Source organism: Eptesicus fuscus, chromosome 13, assembly GCF_027574615.1.
Source record: "Eptesicus fuscus isolate TK198812 chromosome 13, DD_ASM_mEF_20220401, whole genome shotgun sequence".
NCBI lineage: Eukaryota > Metazoa > Chordata > Mammalia > Chiroptera > Vespertilionidae > Eptesicus > Eptesicus fuscus.
The window spans coordinates 76,925,789-76,948,836 of NC_072485.1; the positions used below are offsets into that span (position 1 = coordinate 76,925,789).

Here is a 23,048-nt window from a genome sequence, read left to right on the forward strand (position 1 = left end):
GCAGGCTGGGGATGAGGAGCAGCGGGTGGTGGGGGGTGGCAGGGGGAGGGGGAATGGTTCTCCATGGACACTGGATCCAGAGAGGCGGGGGATGGGTGGGGAGGAGTGGAGGGGCCATAGCTCAGGGAGATGGGGGCTCAGTTCCTAGACCTGGCGTTTCAGTGGCTTCCTTCCCTGTGAAAGAGGCACACGGCACCTACAGGGATCTGCAAGGGTCTAAGGAGACACGTGCCCCAGGGCTGGCTCAGGCCGGAGGAATGCAGAGCCAGGCCTCCTGTTCAAAAGCAGCGGCCTCCCCGGGCCAACAGACCCTGGTCCCAGGAGAGAGGCCCTGTTTCTCAGGGCAAAGCACCCTCCTCGGCTTTTCCCCAGGGGTTCCTGGCTGGGTCAGAGTAACTCAGAATGACGGCAGCTGCGACGCAGCGGAGACCCTGGGAACTGCAGGTAAAGCGGGGGGCTATTTCCACGACCTCCCTCCGTGTTCATCCCCGGCATGTGCTGCCTAGGGCAGTCCCCACGCCACCTGTGCCCCAGTGGCCCGGGGGTGGGTGGGGGCGCGGCGCTCTGCTTACCCCAGAGAGCCATGAAGATGGAGAAGAAGACGGTGGCCGGGTTGTCGAAGAGGTGGCTGGCCCGGGCCGTGGCGCAGGCCGAGCTCATCTTCCAGTAGCTGCAGGTCTTGTCGCACAGCGGGCACATGGTAATGTTGTGGCTCTGGTCACACATCTCCATGCTGGAAGAGAGGGAGCCGCTGAGAGTCCTCCGCCGGCCCACAAGGCCTGCCCGGCCAGGCCGCGGTGCCCCCGGCCAGGCCCTTTAACCTTCTGGAAGATGAGCTCTGGCCTGCCTTGCCCTCCTCCCCACTGACTTGGACAAGATGCGGAGCTCTCAGTGACCCAGGCAGGAGTCACTCCCCGGGAGGGGATGTTCATCCAGGAGAAGGCTGGGGGCGGGGGGATTGCTTTTTGTTTTAAATTTCTGACACACAACTTTATGCACCGAGTCACAGCTGGCCCACGGCCGTCGGTGGGTGTCTATAAACGCCTGGGGAATGGTTCTCCATTCTGTCCTTTCAATTACTCACCACATGCACATGAAAGAACTGTGCATGTGCCGTGTGTGCCCAGCTCTGTGTTGGGCACGGGGGATGGAAAGATGCATGGTGACCGAGGCTGCTGGCTCGGAGCAGCTGGGGAGCTGTGCATGCATGTACATGTGTCTGTGTGCATGTGCGTGTGCGGGAGGGGTGGGTGCATGCCGGTGGCGGGGCAGCGTGCAGCCAGCCAGCTCTGGATTGGAATCTCACCCCACCACTGGGGACCTGTGTGCCCTCGGGCATGTTACTCCAACTCCTTGGGCCTCAGTTTCCCCGTCTGCAGTGTGGGGATGCTGAGAGTGAAGAGTGCCCAGGATCACACAGAGCGAGCGTGGAGCCCTGGAACAGAGCTGGCACGCGCACACCACACTCCTATTACGGGAATAACCAGGCACCGAGCAGCTGCAGCGATTCTGAAAGAAGCCACCTTGAGGGGTCCATCCCTTGCCCCTCCCCGAACTTCCTCTCTTCTGGGGGCCTCTGCTGGGAGGCAGAAGGAACCCATGTGTGAGGGCCGACACCCCAGGGAGGGCTGGCCGCATCTCTGCCGCTGTGAGCCCTGCGGCTGCCACCGCCTTCCTCCCTGCCAGCCAGACTAAAAGCCTGTTTTCTGCCAGTTTTAAACCCTCCGCCTCTCCCTTCACCACTTTCAGCCAAAATAAAGACAAGGAATGGGATGGCTTGTTCTTGGAGCGGGTAAGAGGGCAGATCAGACCCCCCTCCCCGGGGAACACCCCCCACATCATGGGCTGAGGTCCGAGGGGACTCAGGAGTCCCCGGTAAGCGCCGTCTGCCTCTGGCTGTGTGGCGGGAGGTGGAGGCGCTGGCCTGGCCTGGGAGGTCACTGCGCCCTTGTGGGGAATGCACGCCTGCCTGGGCAGAGCCTCAGCTGGCTCTGCATCCCCTGCAGGGGGGAGGGAAGGTGGCATCCTCTGCGGCCTCCCAGGGGGACCGTGAGGGCGCCCCAGCTTCCACGGGCCATGTCCCTCAGGGCTTTAGAATCCGATCCCCGCCCCACCTAGGCCACTTTCATCTTCGCCACAGCCACACCCAGGCACAGTGACCTCATGTCACATCAGCAAACAAAGGGATAAGCTTTCTCCCGCCTGGGCCCCAAAAAAGCCGGTTCCCTTAACCGTTAGGTCCTGAGTGGGTGGGTCTTAGGTGTTATTCATGTGTGAAAACACTGACACGCGTTTGAGGTGCTATTCACATCTTAAAACATTTACGCGAGGTTCCCTGGATACGGCCTCTCTGGGCCGTGGGCCCTACGAGCCACTCCTCGCCAGGCAGAGGCTCCCGGGCTCTTTTCTGAATGGACGGTGGACGCACTTCCCAAGCCACAGCTCGGCTTCCGAGACTCGGGGCTGAGTCGTAGGAAATGGAGCTGAGCTGATGTCTTAGGGCTTTTCCAGAGAGACTGGGAACTCCTGGGAGGCAGGGCCAGGGGGCACCCGCCCTTCTAAACTCGAGTTTGCCCAGGGGTACAGCAGCCTCTCGTCCTCACACACAACCTGGCTGTCTTGGGGCTGGTGTTGGCAGGTCTAGGACTAACTAGAAAGGAGGGGAGACATCTATGCATGTGGGACAGGGTCCCCCGAGCTCTGTGCACGCGGGGACAGGGTCCTCTGAGCTCGTGCGATTTGACTTACGTTCTGGCTGTCACTCTGGGAGACACCTCCCTCCTCCCCCCGGCACGAGGCCCGGCTGTCCCTAGAGTCTCGGCCTTCTCCCTAGTGCCCAGCCTGCCCTGACTGTGGTGGACGGCAGCAGGAGCGTGGGTTCTGCGTGCAGAGGCCTGGTCTGCTGTTCATGCCTCACCTCCCGAGCCCCGGGGTCGAGGCGGAGAGAGACCAGCTGAGTCCCCTGCTTGAGGCCCATGAATGGCACTTGTTTTATTTCCCAACCTCACAGGAGGCGGGGGATTTTCCTGTCACCTGAGGACTGAGAACTAAAAGGGGGCAGAGAACTTCAGGGGAAGAAAAGGAGCTTTGTCTCCTGTCTGCTTTCGACAGTAAAACGGCTCCTAGGGTGTTTGTGCCCGAAAGGATGCCCGGCCTCACATGGCAAGTAAGCCCCTTGCACTGGGCCCCGCCCTGACAGCGCACGGCCAGCATGCCATGTCTGTCTGGGGCTGAGTGCGGGTGCAAGAGGGCTGGGGCCTGAGGCCGAGGAGGCCTGCAGCTGGTCGCAGGGATGGGCGCGTCCTGGGACAGGCCCCGCCTACCTGGGGATGTTCTCATTGACGGTGGCGCATCCATAGAGGAAAACGATGACCCCGACCACGGAGGCGGGGATGAGCATCTGGGTGTACACGCCCAGCCAGGCGAAGTACAGGCCGATCTTCTCCCCAAAGTACTTCCTGCACGCGGGCAAAGCCGGAGAGACAAGCTCACTCATTCTGCACGGGTGCGAGGCACGTCCCGTCCCCTCCCCTGCAGGGAACAGCTCAAATCCGCCCCTGGTTCTCTGGACCGGGAAGTAGAGAGTGGGCGGGGCTCCGAGCCAGGCTACCAGGTTTGGGGGTGCTCTCTGCTTTCCCTACGTCCGCCCCCTCCCTCCGTGCCCCGGGGAAGGTGTTTGTGACACGCATGCTGGTGGGCGCCATGCATGGCCCGCGAGGCTGCCAGCTTCCTTCCAAGTCGGGCTCAGCTTGGAGCTGGCACTCTGGCCTGGGTGCCGTGATGGGTGTAAACGGATGCTCCTGGGCTGAGCTCTGGTCTCTATGTCCCCAGAGGACACACACGGCTGACTCTGGTCCACCCCCTTCCTGCCCTTGGGACAGAGGTCCTCTGGGAGAGGACACATTCTTTCCTGCCTCTCAGCACAGCTACACGAGGACCTGGCCCGTCGCCCAGCAGAGTCAGGCCGGGCTGCGAAATTAGGAGACGGCGAGTACGAGGCAAGAGCCCATCCTCCAGCGGGCTCCAAAGAACTGCGTCAACTAAGGCCGCTGGTCCTGCCGGGAGACCTCGGGTCAAGTTCAAACAGGTTCCCAGGCACTGAACCGTCAGGGGAGCTGGAACATGGGGGCGGGGGGCATTTACCCCAGGCTGCTCTCTCTTACCTGACCAGGTCGATGGGCTGGTACTTATAGAAGACGCCGTAGCTGGCCCACTCTTCGTACAGGAGCTGGGGAAAGAGAAAGCGGCGAGGGGCTGGTGAGCGTGGGATGCTCCCAGTTCCCTTCCCAGAGCACAGGGCTGAGGTTCTCTGCTCACAGCTACATCCTTCATTCACTCAACACACCCTGGCGAGAGCCGGCCAAGGAAGGGCCAGGCACCATGCTGGGCCCCGGGCTTTCAGAGGGGAGCCGGGCGGACACAGCCCCGAGCCCTGGGCCCCTGTCCTGGTGGGGGAGATGGACGTGGAAAAACTGGGTCACGGCCTTCAGCTCTGGGAAGGGTCCCAAAGAACCCACCCTGGGGGGTTGCTCAGCTGGAGCTGAAGGCCAGCGATGGGGTTGGGGCTCCCTGAGCAAGAAGGAGCCTGCGTTTTCAGGTGAAGGTGGGGATGGGAAAGAGGCTTTGGGCACCTTCGTGGCATCCTCTCCCTTTTCGACTTGATCTAAAGCGACCGACATTGCAAGGCTTTTCCACTTAGGCTTCCCGGTCGTCCCTGTCACACACGGAACCATTGTGCTAAAGGACAGAATCCACTCGGCTTTGGAGCGAAGAAATAAAAGTGGCAAGATTAAAAAAAAATAAAAAATCGCATGCGATGCACAGAGCTTGACGTTTGTCTCCTGAGACGGGCTGTCTGATTAAGACACTTAGTGAAATAAATGAAGTCTGCACACACCCGTCACCCCCCGGGCTGCGGGCAGGAACGGTAATGAGAGGGACACTCGGAAGCCGTATGTGAACACGCTCAGGGTGTCCCAGGGACGCCGCGTGTCAGGACTGCTGGCTGGAAGAAGGAAATCCCACGCACACGGGTAATTCATGCTTTCCCAGCCTTAACTCCAAGCCCAAGGTCACACGGCTGGTTGCACGGGAGCGGAGACCCCCCTGGGGCCTTCCATGCCTCGCCACCTGTCTCTGCTGGGCATGCCCGTGAGGACTCGCCAGGGTCTCTTCTGTCCTTCGTCCTTTTCTTAATAGTTTAAATATTGTTTTTGGGGGGTCTCCTCTGCTCAATTTAAAAACTTGGGGGGTCGCCTATGCTCAGATTTTGCTGTGGCCCCATCTAATCTCATCACCCCCAAACACTCTATGCTATGGACTGAATGGATGTGTCCCATGTGACTGTATTTGGGAAGTAATTAAGGTTAAAAGAGGTCATAAAAGTGGGGTTTGGGTGTGACAGGACTGGTGCCCCTATAAGAAGAGACGCCGGAGCGACCCTTCTCCACGCACACGGAGAGAGGAAAGGCCCTGTGAGGACGCAGCCAGAAGGTGGCCGTCTGCAAGCCGGAAAGCGAGCCCTCCAGGACCCCACCCCGGCGGCACCCGGGTCCTGGGCTTCCAGCCTCCAGAACTGTGAGAATCAATGTCTGCTGCTTAAGCCGCCCTTCTACGCAGTTCTGTGCCTGCAGCCCGAGCTAACACATTCTCCTCCGTTTCTGGGCACCAACGTATAGTCAAGTCTTCGAAAATTAACAACGTGTAAGAAGCTTGCTGGGTGGGTCCAGCTTCCACAGACCAGGGAGTGAGGGCTCCCCAGAAATGGCCCCCAGCCAGTTTCTCCGCTTCCTCGGGCCCCTGCCGCAGCTGAGAGCGCGCGCCCGGGAGGAAGAGAGGCTCGGTGCGCAGTCAGCGCTCCGCTAGCACTGCGAAAAGCTGGGAGGAAAGAACGCAGGAAAGCGAAGCGCAGTCGTAATAAATCCCAGTGAACCTGGCTGTCAGCACCCTGCGTTTTGCCTGCTCTGATCTTTATGGGGGAGCTGCCTTCAGACCTAAAGTCCTGCGAGTGGTACAAACAGGATGTATTCAGCAGGACTCCAAGTTCTGACAGATGAATGGCCAGGCCTGCTGCTGGGGAAGGGGGAGGGGGAAGGGGAGCTTTGCAGCTTCGGGCAGGGAACCAGGATGCACGGGACCTCCCCCGCTGTGCCCTGAGCGGGTGGTTGGCTCTGCTGAGTCTGGAGCGGCCATCCTGGGCAGAACCTCTCTGAGCCCTGGAGGGAGGTGCTGCGCACAGACCCTAACCACTGAGTCCTGGTGGGCATCCGGGGCTCTCCCCTGAGCCCCATCGCCTCCTTTATCCTGAAGGGCGCTGTCCTTCCGGCCGGCCACAGAATGAACCTAGCCGGGCTCATGCACCGAGGGAGCTCCGTGGAAGGCAGAGGGCCGGGCTCCCTGTCTCACACGCCTGGCTATGCAGAAAGTGAGGCGCAGCCACGGCTGCACTCCGTGAATAGGGAGGTCTGTGCCAGCAAACTCTGATGAGACCGCCCAGCACCCCCGGAGAAGCAACATGGCCATCCCTGTCCCCGGCGGCTTCCTCCCTTGGCTGAAATCAAGTCGCTGATTTATATCATAGACAGGCTGGGAGGTGCTGGGAGGGAGGGAGGAAGGGAGGGAGGGAGGGGGGAGGGAGAGATCCTGGGAGGGAGAGAGAGAAGGAAGACTGGCCCGGGGAGGGGTGGCACAGCGGGAAAGCCGGGAGAACCTCTCGAAGGCATGGCCATGTCACGCCAGTCACCGTGTTCCCGAACCTGCTCAGGGGGCCTGGCCCACAGCAGGCCGGCCACCATGCACCCACAGCCGTGCCAAATGGGACACACCCTGATTTCTACATAAGCCACTTTACCTCGCTGGAGTTCTCTTCCTGCCAACGAGAGAACATCCATCACCCTATAGCTGTCAGGGTAGAGAAATCTGACTGGAGATTTCCCTGTTACCATTGGCAGAACGCCCAGGGTGCACCCCAGCCTCAGGAGCAAGGTGGGAGGTGCCGGGGCCCTGGGTAGGGAACTGGCGGCTCCAGTCACAGTGACCTAGAGCTCCCAGCACCCAGACCTTGGAGGGGTCTCGGCTCTGCCTGCCAGCATTTCTCCTGCCCAGACCTCCCCCCCACCCCCGGGGCCCACACGCTGGGCACTGGCGCAGTTCTTAATGGCTGTGTATGTACTTGCCCTTTGCCATGTCCCCCCTGAATGGAGGCCCCAGGAAGACCAGGTTTGTTTGGTCTGAGCCACCCCCCCTAACACCTCGAACAAGGCCTGGGGCAGATAACAGGTTTCCAGTCAGTAACTGCCAGATGGATGAAGGAATGCACGAAGGACGGGAGGCAGGGAGGAAGGATGGGCCGGGCCCTGTGGCTCTCAGTCCAGCCCAGGATGGAGCCACCTTAATCCACACCTGAAGGAGGCGACCGGGTGCAGAGGGGAGAGCCGTACCCACCCCCAGTTGTGGCCGCGCCTGCCTCTTGCTGGGCCCCTGCTCCTGCAGCTCAGCCAGGAAGATGGCGTTGGCTTGCCTGGGTCCCCCTTTCCGCCCTGTCCCTGGGGTCAGCCACCTGGGCTCCTGCCACTGACTTTGTCATTGGAAAGGCAAAATATTCAGAACCCGGTCCCTTAGCGGGGAGTCCTCATGGGAGAATGAGAGGTTCTCTAGGGTTCTGAGTTAGGACCCAAACACCTGACTGGGCATCCTCCCTCCCGGCCTCCCTGTTTTCCTTTAGTCCATCCATCCATCCATCCATCCACACTTTTATCCACTTGTCTGTTGTCCATCCATCCATCCACCCATCCACCCACCCACCCACCCACCCACCCATCTAATACTCCCTGACTAGCCCCACGGGCCAGGCCGTGTGCTCATTGCTGGGGCATAACATTAGAAAGGAGATGGAGGCTGGCAGCTTTCCGGGCAGAGAACAGGTGGGTCTGGGTGAACTCGGTGCCATGCTGGCTGGGCCTGGCACACAGCAGTGTTCAGTAAACAGTTCCTGCAAAAGCAGCTGGTGAGACAGTCTTGGCACTGCTGTGATCATCGTCCGAGGAGCCTTCAGACTGGCAAGGCAGCCAGTGTGGCTGGAGCGCGGGGAGGAGGGCGGGGGACTGGGGTGGAGGGGCCTAGGGCCTGGAGGATGGGCTTGGGCCAGAAGGGGGTCGCTGGTGCCAAAGGGGCACAGAGAGAGAGGAAGGGGGCCTCCGAGGCCGAGCTGGCCAGGCCGGGCCTGGGGAGGGGCTGGGGGAGCTCTGCAAGTCATGGGGTCTCAGACGAATGCCAGATGTTCCACTAAAAATAACCAAATATGTAATTTTGCGCTAACCCAGATAGCATCTTCAGCTGGATCCCGGGGCGGGCAAGTTGGATCAAGTACCAGAGGTTTAAAAACACGTATGGGGGGCTGGAGGGGGCGGGAGTGAGGGACATTCCAGAGCCAGAGGTTCCTGGCCCTGCCATCAGGGACGAGGCCACCAGTGCGAGGCTCTCGGGAAGCGTCTCTGCCCTCCACCTTGGAGGGATCCGCTCTCGGGGTGAGAGGCTGGACAGGGGGCCGAAAGAGACCCAGGGCCCAGGGAGGGCTGCTCCCCGAGGGGAGGGAGGTCTGAGCTTGTCTGGGGAACCGAGAGGGGTGACACCGAGCCAGGAGCAAGGCTGGGATCTGGGCATGGGCACATGTGCAGGGCGGCAGGGCAGGACCTTCCAGAGTGTGGAGGGAGGAGAGATGGCTGTGGTGGGACGATGTTTATGTGTGGGGGGTGGAGGAACAGAGCTTCCTGGAGAGCCTGGGGGCTGGAATCAGGAACACCCCCTGGGGAAGGAAGGAATCCCTTTTCCAAAGTGCGTCCCACAAACACGAGCTCAATAACTTGTCCGTTAGAAAGGGTTCCAGGTCAAGTAAGTTTGAGAAACACTGGGTTGAATGCCATCCAGCACGTTTCCCCAGGGGGCTGCCAGGGCTCTCTATGCAGCTGGCCACAGCGGCTCCCACCCTCACCTGCCCGGGGCAGGGCAGGAGAGGCTGAATGTCAGCAGAGACGGCGGAGGTTGCGTATCCCGGTTAAGACACAGGTTTGCCCCGGCCGGGTCCGGGCAGCCTCTGAGGAGCACAGATAACCTGCCACCGACGTTTCTGAGCACCAGAAGGCGCAAACCAACCAAACGGAGCTCACCGACATTCTCCCTCAACCGTGAGAGCGGAAGCCCCGTCACCACCGATGCCCACGGCGCAGCCCGCCCGACCCTCCCGAGGCCCAGGGGCCCCTCCAGACCCTGCCGGAGCCCCTTCCCTCCCTCGTGTCCACTTACTTTTCTGTCGTTGAACTCCACGTCCTCACCTTCATAGTCTCCCTGTGGGAAAAGAGAAAAGGGATGTTCTGACCGCCCAAGGGCACTCTCGAGTAATTTCCATTCCTAACGTTTCCAAACAGACTCCACAAACACGCACTGACCCGGTTAAGATCATCCTAGGACGAGACTTCACACGGAGCAGGAGGTAGACAAGCTTCCTTCCGTGATACAAATCACTCCGTGTGTCCCGCGTGCCCTGCCCTCCACCCGACCCAGAGGCGAAGTCCGAGAAAGGACTGTGGCCAGGTCCCTGGCGGTGGCTTCTGGGGCTGGAGAATCTACCAACAGGGTGAACACACCTTCCACTCCGCTGGATGGTCCCAGTGCCCCGTCCAGGTGGGGCCCCTGTCACTCTCGTGTGTCCCAGGAGGGACGGATAAGTGATATGGTAACTGCACGTACAGATCAGAGAGCCCAAATCTCCCATTTTACAGATGGAAACATTGAGGGTCATTGATTTTCCTGAGGATAGAAGGCTGAATTTGATCCAACCTGGGACTCAGATCCCGTCTCCAATGGAAGAGGAGGGTCTAAAAGTCAAGAGTGAGTCCCATGCACCAGCGCTGACTAAGCAGGAGCCACAAGAGAGGGCCTCCGTGAGGGCCTGGCGAGGCTGGTCCTGAGAACTGCCTGACAGATAAAGCTCCGAGGCCCCTTGGAGGTGTGCCCACTGCCCGTTCCACCGCCAGCCCCCTCCAGGTGAGGAAGACTGGACTCCCTGGCAAGCAACCCGCCACCTGGCCCTGGAAGGGAGATGCTCTGGGAGCAGCGGAACCTCTGTCCTCGAGTCTTAAAGGACTCTCCCTGCCCTGTCATTCTTCTCATGGTGGAGCCAGCCACGTGGGTCCCACCGTACCTCATCTATCCAGAGGTCAGTGAGCTGGTGACCTCAAGGCGGGGAGATGCCAACCAGGAAGGAAGCCCCAAAGCTGCCGAGTGGCCAGCTGAAATGTCAAAGTCCGTTCTCTGTGGCTGACACACCGATCACGGAGACCGCCTGGGGGTCTCGCTCAGAGCACACCCCATGTCGGCAGGGGTCCTCTGGTTGGCACCGGCACCCCACACCTTGCTGACAGATGATCTTGCTGAATGAATGAATGAATGAATGAATGAACGAACAAACGCAGTGAGCCAGGCCCTGGAAGGGGGTGGCGATGATGCGGGCACGCACGGAGGGCAGCGAGCAGGGACGCTGAACACCTTAGTGGTGAGTGAGACGGGGGATGAAAAATTCAGAGCCCGGGCAGCGATTTCCACCCGGCGCGCCACAAGAATTGTTAAACATGTAATACCTGATTATTTAGTCATGCGCACGGACCTCTTTTCCCTTAGACCAGTGGTCGGCAAACTCATTAGTCAACAGAGCCAAATATCAACAGTACAACGAGTGAAATTTCTTTTGAGAGCCAAATTTTTTAAACTTAAACTTCTTCTAACGCCACTTCTTCAAAACAGACTCGCTCAGGCCGTGGTATTTTGTGGAAGAGCCACACTCAAGGGGCCAAAGAGCCGCATGTGGCTCGCGAGCTGCAGTTTGCCGACCATGGCCCGAGGGGATGGAGGCACAGCCCAGGGTCAGAGGGCTGGCTTCTGGCCCTAGCTCTCCCCAGAGGCTGTGTGACCTCGGGCAAGTTACTAAACCTCTCTGGGTCTCCTTGTCTGCACGGAATTAAATAAGGTAAAGCTCCTATTCAATACAGTTCTTTGTACACAGTAGGTGCTCAGACAAGTTGATTTCTCCCCTTTCCCTTTCAAGACTTCAAGGTCTGGCTTAAAACAGGCAGGGAGTCTGAAACATTTCCGCTTCTGTGTCCCTGACCCTTGCCGGGAGTCCTCAGCTCAAAGGCCACACGAGCCATGGAGAGGGCTGCATTCTTGGTGCCGGTGGGACTGGACACTGAGTGAGCCTGAGCGCATGGCGGGTGGGTGAACGGGGCCCCTCTGGACCCCTGGCTCTGTGGGAGGAGGCAGGAGCGATGGTGGGATCTGCGGGGCTCTGAGCCCTGCCCTCGAAACTTCCATCCAGCGACATTGCTCACGGAGGCAACTTGGCTCGGTCCAGCCCATGTCAACACCGCACTGACTGAGCACCTACCAGGTGCCAGCATCGGGTTTTCATGAGACACACGCACCGTGAACGGTGGCCAAAAGGGGTGTCTTAGTGGGACCGGAGCATCAGAGGGCCCGAGGAGGCAGGGAGAGGTCACGGGAAGGGGAACAAGGAAGGCGTGGGTCGATGGGATGCTTCGTCTGCCCTGGGAGGGGAGAGGCGCTGTCCAGCCAGAGGAGGCGGGAAAAGCATGACAGGCAGAAGGAACAGCATGCACGAAGGCACAAAGATGGGCAAGCTGGCCCAGCCAGCGGGGCTCAGTGGTTGAGCGTCGGCCCATGAACCAGGAGGTCACGGTTTGATTCCCCATCAGGGCACATGCCTGGGTTGCCAGCTCCATCCCCAGTAGGGGGTGTGTGCAGGAGGCATGCGATCAATGTTTCTCTCTCATTAATGTTTCTCTCTCTCTCTCTCTCTCTCCCTCTTCCTTCCTCTTTCTAAAAAGTCAATAAAAATATATATATTTTAAAAAAGGTAGGGAAGCCAGTCGACCTCAAATCCCTACAGTGAGTGGTGAGGGCAGGGGCAGGAGGTCCCTCTCCCGGGGGTCGCCCTCTGCTGTTCCACACCCTCCGTTTGTCCAGCCCACTGCTGCTAAACCCCTTTCGTTTCTGCATTCCCTCTGGCACCCACACTGACCCTGGCAACGGGACAGGGCGGGTATTATTCCCAACCGGCAGGTGGGGACACTGAGGCTCAGAGACAGCAAGGGGCTACTGCCACGGTAGCCGAAGAGGAGCGACCAGGACCAGCGTCTGAGTCCCTGGCCCCCCCAGGCCTGTCCTCTCTGGCTTCTCGGCTCCCAGCCTTGGCAGTCACGAGCATTTGGAAAGTTCGAGATCCTCTGTCCGGGATTCCCACACTGCTCAGGCCCCACGGCCCATTCCCAGTGCCCCTCTGAACTCCAGACCGTTTCCATAGAGACAATGAGAAGGAATCATCTCGCTCTCTCCACCCCGGAGCCAAGACAACGTGGGCCGAGGCCACGGGCTATATTTGTCAGGGGGATCCCAGGGGGATTTGGAGATTCAGCTCAGGAAGCCGGCCACTCGCTCTGCAGAGATAGAAACATGCAGAGCCCTGGCCACTCGGCCAGAACCGGGGGCGGGGCGGGGCGGGGCGGGGACCAGCCAGGGGAGACAGGTCCCGGACAGCTGGTCGAGGTTCCGATCAAAGCCGGGGCAGAAGCCCTGCCACCACCGCTTCTGGTGGATTTGCTCTTCAAGAAAAGATGGCCCTGTGACTCCTCGGTCCCCACTTGGGGGAACAGGGAAGGCCTGTGCGCAGCTGACATTTAAGGGCGAGCCAAAGCAGGAAGCCGCGACCGCAGGATAATGAGAGCTCCAGGGGGTGTGCGGCCCGCGGGGATGTGGGAAGGCAAATGACGCAGAGGCAGACTATGTTGTCAAGGTCACTTACATCGTGCAGAGGGTAGGCAGCCGAGTAAACGCCATTGGCCAGCAGGCTGGTGATGCCTTAAAAAATAAAGGCAGAGAGAGGGTTATGGACCAGGCGTGTCCCCTGCTGCCCTGCGTTCCGACAGAGCTGCCCCAGGACGGTCAAAGGATCACGGAGCGTTTTCTGAAAGCGAGCCACACCTGGCTGCAGAGCCCCGCCACCTTCCTGCGGCGACTAGACGACAAAGACATGCGCTACCGGCAGAAGTAGGAAGACACCCAGGAAACCCCCGAGAGGAAGTTACGTCTGGGAGGAAGGAAGAAAACCCAACACCTGCGATTCACCAAGCCTGCAGATCGGAAGGATGATTTTTTTTTGGAGTGGTTAGAAAAGCTGAATCACGAGAAAAATCACGGATGGGAGGGGAAATGGATGGCGTCAGAAAACACGCACACAATTTGGAATGAGATTTTTAGGTTGATTGGAGAAGCCGAGGAGGAGGCCTGCGGCCCCGCACGGGGCAGAGGCACTTACCGTATTTGCCACATTTCCGCCTTTTACTTAGAAGGGCAGAGTCCTTCTTTCTTCCCTCTCCTTGCCCTGTTTATACATCCGGCTATTAGTTACACGCAAAAGGGCCCGAGAGCATCCAAGCTGCGTTTGGGGGAGAAAGCGCACCGTGCCCGGTGCTCCTGGGGCAGTGGGATGAGAGCCAGGCCTTTACCTGCAGACCCAGGCCCTGCACGGAGAGCGTTACAACAACAGCCCCACCTGCACGTCCTGACCTCCAGAGGTGCGGGTCAGGGCGCCCCGCCCTGGAAGAGAATGCCGGCTGTGCATGGGGATCGGGTCCCGGGACTCTGGTCTTGGTCCACACACACATTTTTGGGATTCAGTGCCGTTGAGGGGTTTCCATGAAGCCCCTGGCTGGTCACAGGACCACCTGCCTGGCCCAAGAGGCGTTCTAGGTGATACGTGGGTTAGGTTTTGCACTGGCCTGGCCGGCCCGCCTTCCGCTGCTGTGAGACTGCTGGAAAGGGGACTTCTGGAAACCTGCTTAAAAACTGTGTCCACGCCCTGGCCGGTTTGGCTCAGCGGATAGAGCGTTGGCCTGTGGACTGGGGGGGTCCCGGGTTCGATTCCGGTCAAGGGCATGCGCCTTGGTTGCGGGCGCATCCCCAGTGGGGGGTGTGCAGGAGGCGGCTGACCGATGTTTCTCTCTCATCGATGTTTCTGGCTCTCTATCCCTCTCCCTTCCTCTCTGTAAAAAAATCAATAAAATATTTAAAAAAAAAAGCAACCCCAAAAACTGTGTCCACAATTAGTGATCTGGAATGGTCAGGGCACCTGAGGGCGCTTGGAAATCCAGACCAGAGAGAGGTGGGCGCACTTGGCTGAAATCACACACAAGTGAGTTTGCCTGCAATAAGAAATGGACCTGGGGCCCAGCCAGCATGGCTCAGTGGTTGAGCATTGGACTATGAACCAGGAGTTCATGGTTCGATTCCCGGTCAGGGCACATGACCAGGTTGTGGGCTTGATGCCCAGCTTGTGGGCGGGATCCCCAGTAGTAGGTGTGCAGGAGGCAGCCAATCACTGATTCTCTCTCATCATTGATGCTCCTATCTCTCTCTCCCTCTCCCTTCCTCTCTGACATCAGTAAAAATACATTATAAAGAAGAAAAGGATGTGGGGAGTGGTCCAGGTCACCGGCTCCTCACTGTTCCTAGGACACTCTTAACACGGAGCTGCCTTCCTTCAGGTTTGGGCCTTCTCTGACCACTCCTTCTCCCTCCCCTCCCTCCCCCCGGGCCTCCCCACTGCCTGCAATGGCAAGTTTAGGACCTGGTGCATCTGATGATTTACTGTCTATTTCCCTCCCCCAGAACACAGACCCCTGGGGACAGGGAGCACCTGGAGGGGCCTGGCGGGTGACAGACTCCTCAGGTGCTGAATGAATGATCTGGAGGCCAGTAGGCGCCAATGTGAAATGGGGGTGCAGAGTAGGTGCCCCCCACATTGATCTGCTCTGACACCAGGCGCTGGGAACCAGGCCTGCCAGAGAAATAGCGGGAACGCTCAGAGCGCCCACCCCCACCCAGGGAGCCCCTGCACCCAGAGGCCCCAGCCCCCTGGCTATCAGCAGCTTCCTAGGGAAGGGGCCCCACAGGCAGCCTGAGCTCCCAGACATACATGGGTGCTAGGTCCATGCCTCCTCCCTGCTCTATTCCCCCCCGCTTAAAAACTGTGTCCACTGCGCCATTCTGGAGGCTCTCGCTCTGGCCAGGCCTGTGGGGACAGTCTTTTGGGGTTCTTCTTGACCCCTCGCTGAGGCCCCACTCCCTCTGACTTGGGACACGGGCTTAGAGATTTCAGGCCTGGAAGCGTGTCCCTGGGACCGGCCATTGGTCCTACTGGCCAGAGGACACACAGCCTGTCTAACGCTGTAGGGTTCATCCTCACCCTGAGTCCCGGACTTGTCCAGGACCGTCACCTGCCGAGCATTTACTCCTCCCACTCTGCCCTCCCCTCCCAGGGCGCCCTTCCTTCCGTGGGGAGCAGGCGGCAAGGACTCTCACTCCTGGGTGCACAGACTCCCACTCCTACAAGACGCACCCTGCGGCCCTCGTCACAGCCTCACCACCCCAGGTGCTTGTCCAGCGTGATAAATGGCAGCGTGGACACCGCCCCCGCCAGGGCCTACCACAGCTCGAGAAGGAGAATCGGCTAGAAAAGGCATTCATTCCTTTGCCCTGAATGTTCCAGATTAGCAAGCTCAGCCTGCAGCTGTGGGCAAGGGACCGGTGGCGGGGCGGTGCCCACCCACAAGCTTTGATTGGTAAGGCTCCGGACACTGGCCCCCGAGGAGCCCAGATTGGGAGGTGGTGCGGCAGAATCAGGGCATGTGGTGAGGGGAGCACTTTCCAGCAAGGCCTGGTGTGAGGCTGCATCGGCCTGGTGTGGGGCTGCATCGGCCTGGTGTGGGGCTGCATCGGCCTGGTGTGAGGCTGCATCGGCCTGGTGTGGGGCTGCATCGGCCTGGTGTGAGGCTGCATCGGCCTGGTGTGAGGCTGCATCGGCCTGGTGTGGGGCTGCATCGGCCTGGTGTGGGGCTGCATCGGCCTGGTGTGAGGCTGCATCGGCCTGGTGTGGGGCTGCATCGGCCTGGTGTGAGGCTGCATCGGCCTGGTGTGAGGCTGCATCGGCCTGGTGTGGGGCAGCATCGGCCTGGAGGGGCCGCTTTGGGCTACCGCCCTGGCTGGAACCCTAACTACTTCTTGCTGGACTGTGAGGGTCAAGAGAGGGTTAAGACACCTGGTCACCCTCCTGTGTCCAGCAGCCAGGATTCACCACCTCACAAATGCCTCAAGCCAAAAGAGGAGGCTTTGGTGCGGGGAAGTGCGGCCCGTAAAACTGCCCTGCGGTTCCGGTCCCGGAACGGCGCTCCTTTCTGAAGCTGTCACAGGGGCTTAAATCAAAACCCTCTAACAACTCCCAGGCCGCCGCCCGCCCCCCACGGAGATGATGCCGAGGCGAGATTACCACTGGGAAACCAGCACTGATGTCAAGCCCCAAAAATGTCCTTACCCATGCTGTACTTGGCTTTGGTACACGTTGTTCTTTTCAGAATTTCATAGACCTGGTGTGGAGACAAGGAGGGGCGGACAGTTACTCGGGCTGCAACGGCACGCAGAGGACGCCGTGTGATCGCCGAGGAGGGACGCGGTCGAGCGCGGCCCGTGATGACCTCCTCTCCGGGGACTTTTCTGAGGATGCTCGGTCAGCAGTGTTGGCGTTTTGATGTTCTCAGGGATAAGTGTCAGTGCGTTGACTTTCCTTCTCGAAGCACCGACTCCCGTTGTTGCGCTAGTCTCAGGGTCAGGGGTTGTCCCAGGGGCCCTGCGTCATGGGTTCCTGTCCCCCTGGCTATGAGGTGAGTTACAATTCAGAGACGTAAGCACCCAGCTAACAGGGCAACTCCCGGTGTAGCCAGGAAAGTTCCAGAAACCCCGAGTGGGCAGATCTCAGGATTCCATTCTACGCTGTCAGGGGGCAGCAGAGCACAGGGGTGCTTGGCAGAACCTCCCCGCCTCCCCCCCCTCCGCCACACCGAAGTCTCCCATCACACGCCCCTCCGTGCCCCATTTGCTATCAAAACAGTTTGCCTGGTGGCCTCAGGAGCCCCGGCTGGGGAGTCTGCCTGCCTGGGTCTGAGTCCAGGCTCTACCTCTTGTAGCTGTGTGACCTTGGCACCTACCTCAGCTTCTTCATTTGCAAAATGGGATGAGAAGAGTGGACCTTACACCACACACATATGGGGCAGAGCACGCGGATCCCCCTCGCAACCTTCCATGACCCCCCTCACTTGGGCAAGGCCAACAGCCTTCCCGTGGGGCCCCCCAGGCCCACCTGTCTGACCTTCGCTCCCCATCCTGTCTGTTCCAGTAACCCCAGCCTCCTGGCTGCTCCCCTGACTCTCCAAACCCTCTCCCATAGCCTGGGCCTCCACCCTGGCTGCTCCTTCTGCCAGAAGCCCTTGTCCCGAGATCTGAATGAGAGGGACCCGAACAAACAGGCCACAGAGCACCTGCCGTTCCTGTCGCTCTGCCTTCTAACTTCTCTCTTGTCCTGGAGGGCATTTCACCACCCGCCCTATTGCTTCTCCGCCCACCAGTGTTGGGCACACACCAGGTTCTCCATAACTGCTCACCGTATGAATGAATGAATGAATGAACGATGGCCCACTCAGTTGGCTCCCTCTTGTCATCCCCCAAATCTAACCGGTGGCCTCTTTCTGACCACGCTGATTCTCCCAGCACTACCTCCTCCCATCCACCTGCCGTCACAGCCGCATTCACAACGGCCTCCATGAATCTGCCTGCACTCTCCATCTGTTCTCCCTCAGCCGGCCACGGGCAGGGATCTTTGTAGGGCAGATCTGACCTCACCTTAAACCTTGCTCCACAATCTCCTACGGCTCCCTAGTGCCCAAGGCTGACGGTCTAAACCCCAAGACCAGCACACTGGCTCCTTCCCTGCTGTTCCTGACTCCTACTGCCTACAGTGACCTCACTGCCAAATACTGTTGGGACTCAAAGACCATGGAGCCTGACTAACCAAGGGCAACGTTTTGAATCACCGAAGTGTGGAATCTAGAGCACAGGCAGTTTACAAACTGGCCTTCAGGGTCTCTGGGAGAGAGTGACCCCGCCCCACAGGTAAATGGACTGATGGACGGTTCAGTTTATACTTACTGCCCTATCAAAATGGCTTTTTGTGACTTGATTCCCAGTGTATGAGAACTAAAACTTTAGATTCACGTATTCCTCCCTTCCATAATAGCAAGAGTGCATTTACAAATGTACACCTGCCTTGTCCTCCAGGGAGCATTGTGGCAGCCCCAGATGATGTAAAAAGTTGGGGTGCACACACCTAATGAAACACGGGCACCTGGCTCAGTAAACACCGCTGGCCACTCTCTCCTGTCTCACCCTGCCGTAGGAAAGGGAAACCATTCCGGTGAGAAGTGGGTGTCTCTCCCAAGCAGTGGGCATCCCAGAGAGAGGGGTTCCCTCTGGACACAGGCCAGCCCCAAGCTATACCGGGTAAAGGAGTTCCCCTCTGTTTACGATTATGGGATCTAATTGCTAAAACTGATCAGTCACACGGTTAACAATAAAAATCACAGCCTCTGTTCCCGGCTCTGCGTCCCGGTGACCCTCGGAGGAGGCTCCCGCTGCCCTTTGAGCAGGAAGCCAGGATCGCCGTGGTTCTCACGCAGGCTCCGTGACTCCCGAAGTCACGAGGCCGGGAGGGACCGGAGGGGGGACAGGACCCCGATCTGCCTGCCCAGGCCTCGGCAGCAGCCCCCCACGCCAACGTGACCCACGGCACTGTCTCTGGCCCAGCAGTTATCTGCTCACGGTCCAGCCCTGCACCTCCCCCCAGGCCGGGCTTTCTGGGCGGGGAGGGGAGGGCAGCAGCGGAGGCTTGGCTGTGGCTTGGCTGCGAGGTTAATTTCTTGTTTAGATAAAAGCTGGGTCCTGAGCCACGCAGGGCCCAGCTTGGCTGGGGGACAAGTTGGCAGCCAATGGATAAACATTAAGCCAATACCTTGAACAGGGCAGGGTGGCCTGGTCAGATTTCAAACCTCGGTTTGCTCATCTGGCAAAGCCTCAGATATCTACCCCAACCCACCCGGCTCTGAGGGTCACCGCCCATCACTCCTGTCTGGCCGCTGCCTGGACAACCTCTGGGCCTGGGCCCCACAGTTAGGAGCCTGCAGAGTCCTCTAAGGGCCCAGGGAGCTGTGCTGGGAACAGCCAGACCAGACCACCCAGAAATCACCCCGGGGTCTGGAATCCCTCTCCCTCTTTCCTGCTGCCACCCCTCCCCGCCCCCCCCCCCCCCCCTCGCCCCCCGCTGGGCTGGGCCATCCTCTGGGCCCCTCCAAGCTCTCTAGGTTTTATTATCCTAATTATTTCTGTCACAGACAATTAGAGGCACTTCCACCCCGAGGAGTTTCTCTGAAATGAAATTATCATCCCTCTCTCTGGGGCCACCTTGCCGGTCGGCTGGCGATTCCCACATGCGCACGTGATACTTACTATTGTGCTCCGGGTTTTGCTATCGAAAAAGGAATCCTTGTCAGACAGGTCAAATCTGTTGAAGTAATAAGACACAGTTCGCTGGAGTCTGAGAACCACGCTGTCCCCATGAGCGTCAGCTGTGGAATTGGCAGAACTGTCCGCAGCCCAGGAGTGACAGACCCCGGGCATTTGGAACAGTTTATCCTCCCCCCGTATCCCCCTCTCCCCAAGAGGCTGGGAGACCCTCAGGGGTGGGAAGTGACCCCAGAGGCAAGTGTGCTCAGACATCCCCACGGAAGACCCTACTTCTGTTAGGGGCAGAAATAGAATATTGGGGACCAGCTGCAATTATCTTATATAATAAAGAGGTAACATGCAAGTTGACCATCACACCATCACAAGATGGCTGCCTATGACCAGCCTGGCAGGGGGTTAGTGAGGGATGACCAAATGACTGAACAGCAGGCTGCGTGGGGCAACTAGGCCGGCGGGGGGGAGGGGGGCCTGTGAGGGGCGACCAGGCTGACACAGGGGGCAGTTAGGGGCGATCAAGCTGGCAGGCAGGTGAGCGATTAGGAGCCAGCGGTCCAAGATTGTGAGAGGGATGTCCGACTGGCAGTCAGACATCCCCCGAGGGGGTCCTGGATTGGAGAGGGTGCAGGCTGGGCTGAGGGGACCCCCACCCCGTGCACGAATTTTGTACACCAGGCCTCTAGTAAGAAATATTCATCGTGCTCTGTTAACCGTGATGGTTCTGTTCTGATTAGAGAAAGCACATTCTAACCTGGCTGGGAGGTGTATGCCCTGGGACATGGGAGCTACCATCAGAATGCAGTCCGTCCTCCTTTCCAAAGAACTGCCTATCAGCATGGAAAGATTTACAATCTCGAGGCTGAAATAATCTAGTCCCAGAGGCACCAGCCCTTTGCAACCCCCCAGCCCCTATTGCCTGTAACTACTATACCTTGCCAACTTCCCCAGGCCTGTGATTCTTACTTTCCCATGTAATCTTTGCCCTTCTACCCTATAGAAGCAGTTGGCTTATGGGGAGGGGAGAGCAGATTTTCGTGGATGACCTCTGTTCTCCCCTCCTGCCAGAATTATTGGAATAAACGCTCATACCATAGTATTCAACCCTGTCTCTGCTTAATTGGCTCAAGTAGTGACAGGCAGCCTGGACCCCAATTATACTTCCTTTTGAGGACGGTCTTGGTGGGCAGTTGTGGTCTCTGCCTCAACACGGCTGGGGGCGGGGATGGCATCATTCCACCGGCATGCTTTCTGCATGTAAGATAATCTCCCTGCAACTCCCAGATGGGTTTGGTCCTGAGGTCTTGGTCCACCTTGAGGTTGCCTAACACTTCTGAGTACACAGGGACATCGGTGGGGTAGGTGACCCACTCCGCAAGGTAGGGCTGGGAGGGCGGCTGCGGGGAGCCTGGCGGTGAGCCTGGGCTGGCAGGGTGCGAGGGAGTTGGCCAGGGCAGAGGGAGGGAGGCCGGGGACTGGGGTCCTGGTCTGCCTCCAAGGCCCTGGAGCTCGGTCTGGGAGCTGGTGGAAGAAGCTGCGCTGAGCTACTTATTTCTTGTTCCTTGTCCTGAGGAAATGGGCCAAGCGGGGCACGGGACCTCTGCGCTGTGACTAACGCATTTGCATTTGCCAGGCAGGAGCCCCAGTTCTGAGCCCAGGCACAGGTCTCCATGCCCGTGAGAGCAGGGGTGTCTGGGAGCCCCCGCCCCCCCCCGAGCTCGCCATCAAAGTCCCACTGCATCCCCAGAGCCCACGCTTCTTATTCCCACCACTGCCCGCACTCCAGCTCTGCCCACGGAGGCCTTGCAGCCACCACCGACTCGGGTGGCTACGCCCCACTGCCCCGAGGGGTCAGGGAGGCGGGAAGGCTCCGGAACAGACACTGCACTGCCAGGCAACCCCGCTGGCTGCTGAGTCCCTGGGGCCTCAGGACTCCAGCTGGGGCCGCTTTCCAGTTCCTGCCTCCCAGCTCCTGAGCAGGCGCATCCTAAGAGGGACAAGAGGGATGGAGCAGGGCAGGAGGCAGGGTGCCTAGACCACTGCTTTGGGGCTGTGATCCGAGGCCCACACCTGCCCTCCCTGTGCCCTCGCCAGTGTCCCTGTCAGAATGGCACGTTCTTTGCCCCCTTAGTTCCTCAGTGAACAGGGACCTGAGGGAGCATTCTTAGGGCCCCAAGAACTCCAAGCGCCATGAGAAGAGGCACCAGGGGCTGCCACCCCCACTTCTTTGGGGGAGTTTGCCCCACGACCTGCATTTCTCACGTTATGGATGATGACAGGGAGGTTACCCCCCAGCGGGGCCCCCGGGGAAGGGCTGGGCCCACTCACAGGTGCTGCTTTTCCCTGGAGAAGGGGTAGGAGAGCCGCTTCATGCTCTGGGGTCTGTGCTCCGCCACCCGGGGCTGGATGGGGTCCGTGATCTTCTGGAGCACCGAGCTGATCTTCTTCAGGAGGCCCCGCGTCTCGTTGATGTGATACAGCTGCGGCGAGACGGGGCGAAGCACCATCATCTGCTGAGCCCAGAACCAGGGGTCTATTTCTACCCCCCTGAGGCGGCCCCTCCGGGGAACGCACGCTAGGACCCGCCAGGGTGCCCCTCTCCACGTCTGGGTTCCAGATAAATCTGGGAAGCCCGCGGTTTCAGGCAAGACCGGCCGAAAGGGCAATTGCAATCCATTCCAGAAACTTCCCCAAACTTTACTTTTGTTTCAAAAGGGGTGAATTTGAGACACCTGGATAACTTACTCCCCGAATCACCGCCCCTCCCGGTCCTCACCCGGGAACCGCACCACCCTCCCCCCGCCCTCCTCATGCCCAGCTGAGCTTCAGGAGCGTCCCGCCCTCCTATGGGGTCTGAGCTGCACCGTTTTCGGAGATTAAAAAGGAAAATCCCAGCCAGCCAGGAAATGCAACTAAAATAGGTCTGATGAACGAGCTGAGACACGGTGAGCGAGAAACCCCTGCGCGGGGAGTTCAACTGCATTCATCTCACAGCCCGCGCCACGGCTCCCTGCCCGAGCCACCGCCTGGGTGTGGGCTGCACGGAGCCTCCTGCCAGCCTCTGACTGCGGAGTCTGGGGGGCCCTCTGGCCGGAGACCTGCCTCGGAGCAGACACGTCCCCCACTAACCTTCTTGGTCGGCATCTTCAGTTTCAAAAACTCCGCCTCCCTGCACAGCACGTTCCAGGGCGCGTGGATCTTCACAAACCCGACGCCGTGGATTTTGGTCTGGGAGAGGAGAGGCGTTCTCCGTCAGTGCGGGCAGACACGGGCGGAAGCCATTCTCCCCTCTGGGCCCAGTGACAGCCTCCGTCACCCCTCCTGCCCCTCTCGAGAGGGCGCTGAGTCCCCTCCTTGCAGGTGGCGCAGGGAGCTCGGGAGGCCAGGTCTCAGGGAGCAGAGAGCCAGGAGGGCCTGGATGGAGGGTCCAGGCTCCAAACACCAGGGGGTGAGCCGCAGCCCCCCAGGGCAGCCCGGCCATACCACCCAAGAGGCCCCTTTACAGCACAGAGCCAGGCCCGTGCTCCCTCTGAAAGCTCCAGAGGAGGGTCCTTCCTGCCTCCCCCAGCTTTTGGGGC

The 23,048-nt window shown here is 59.6% G+C and overlaps 1 protein-coding gene across 4 annotated transcripts in view; it reads right to left on the minus strand.

Annotated features, from left to right (window-relative positions):
• Nucleotides 1-23,048, minus strand: part of ANO1 (anoctamin 1) — a 68,943-nt gene that overhangs the window by 30,986 nt on the left and 14,909 nt on the right. For 2 of the 4 annotated variants that reach the window (XM_054725330.1, XM_054725331.1), the window contains 10 exons: nt 22,600-22,698; nt 21,799-21,950; nt 19,459-19,513; nt 16,439-16,490; nt 13,385-13,450; nt 12,872-12,927; nt 9,301-9,342; nt 4,164-4,228; nt 3,324-3,458; nt 573-733 (listed from right to left, as the gene is read on the minus strand). In XM_054725330.1, coding sequence (XP_054581305.1) covers nt 573-733; nt 3,324-3,458; nt 4,164-4,228; nt 9,301-9,342; nt 12,872-12,927; nt 13,385-13,450; nt 16,439-16,490; nt 19,459-19,513; nt 21,799-21,950; nt 22,600-22,698 — 883 coding nt within the window. The remainder of the gene's footprint in view (nt 1-572; nt 734-3,323; nt 3,459-4,163; nt 4,229-9,300; nt 9,343-12,871; nt 12,928-13,384; nt 13,451-16,438; nt 16,491-19,458; nt 19,514-21,798; nt 21,951-22,599; nt 22,699-23,048) is intronic. The other 2 variants (XM_054725333.1, XM_054725332.1) reach the window with 1 other exon arrangement.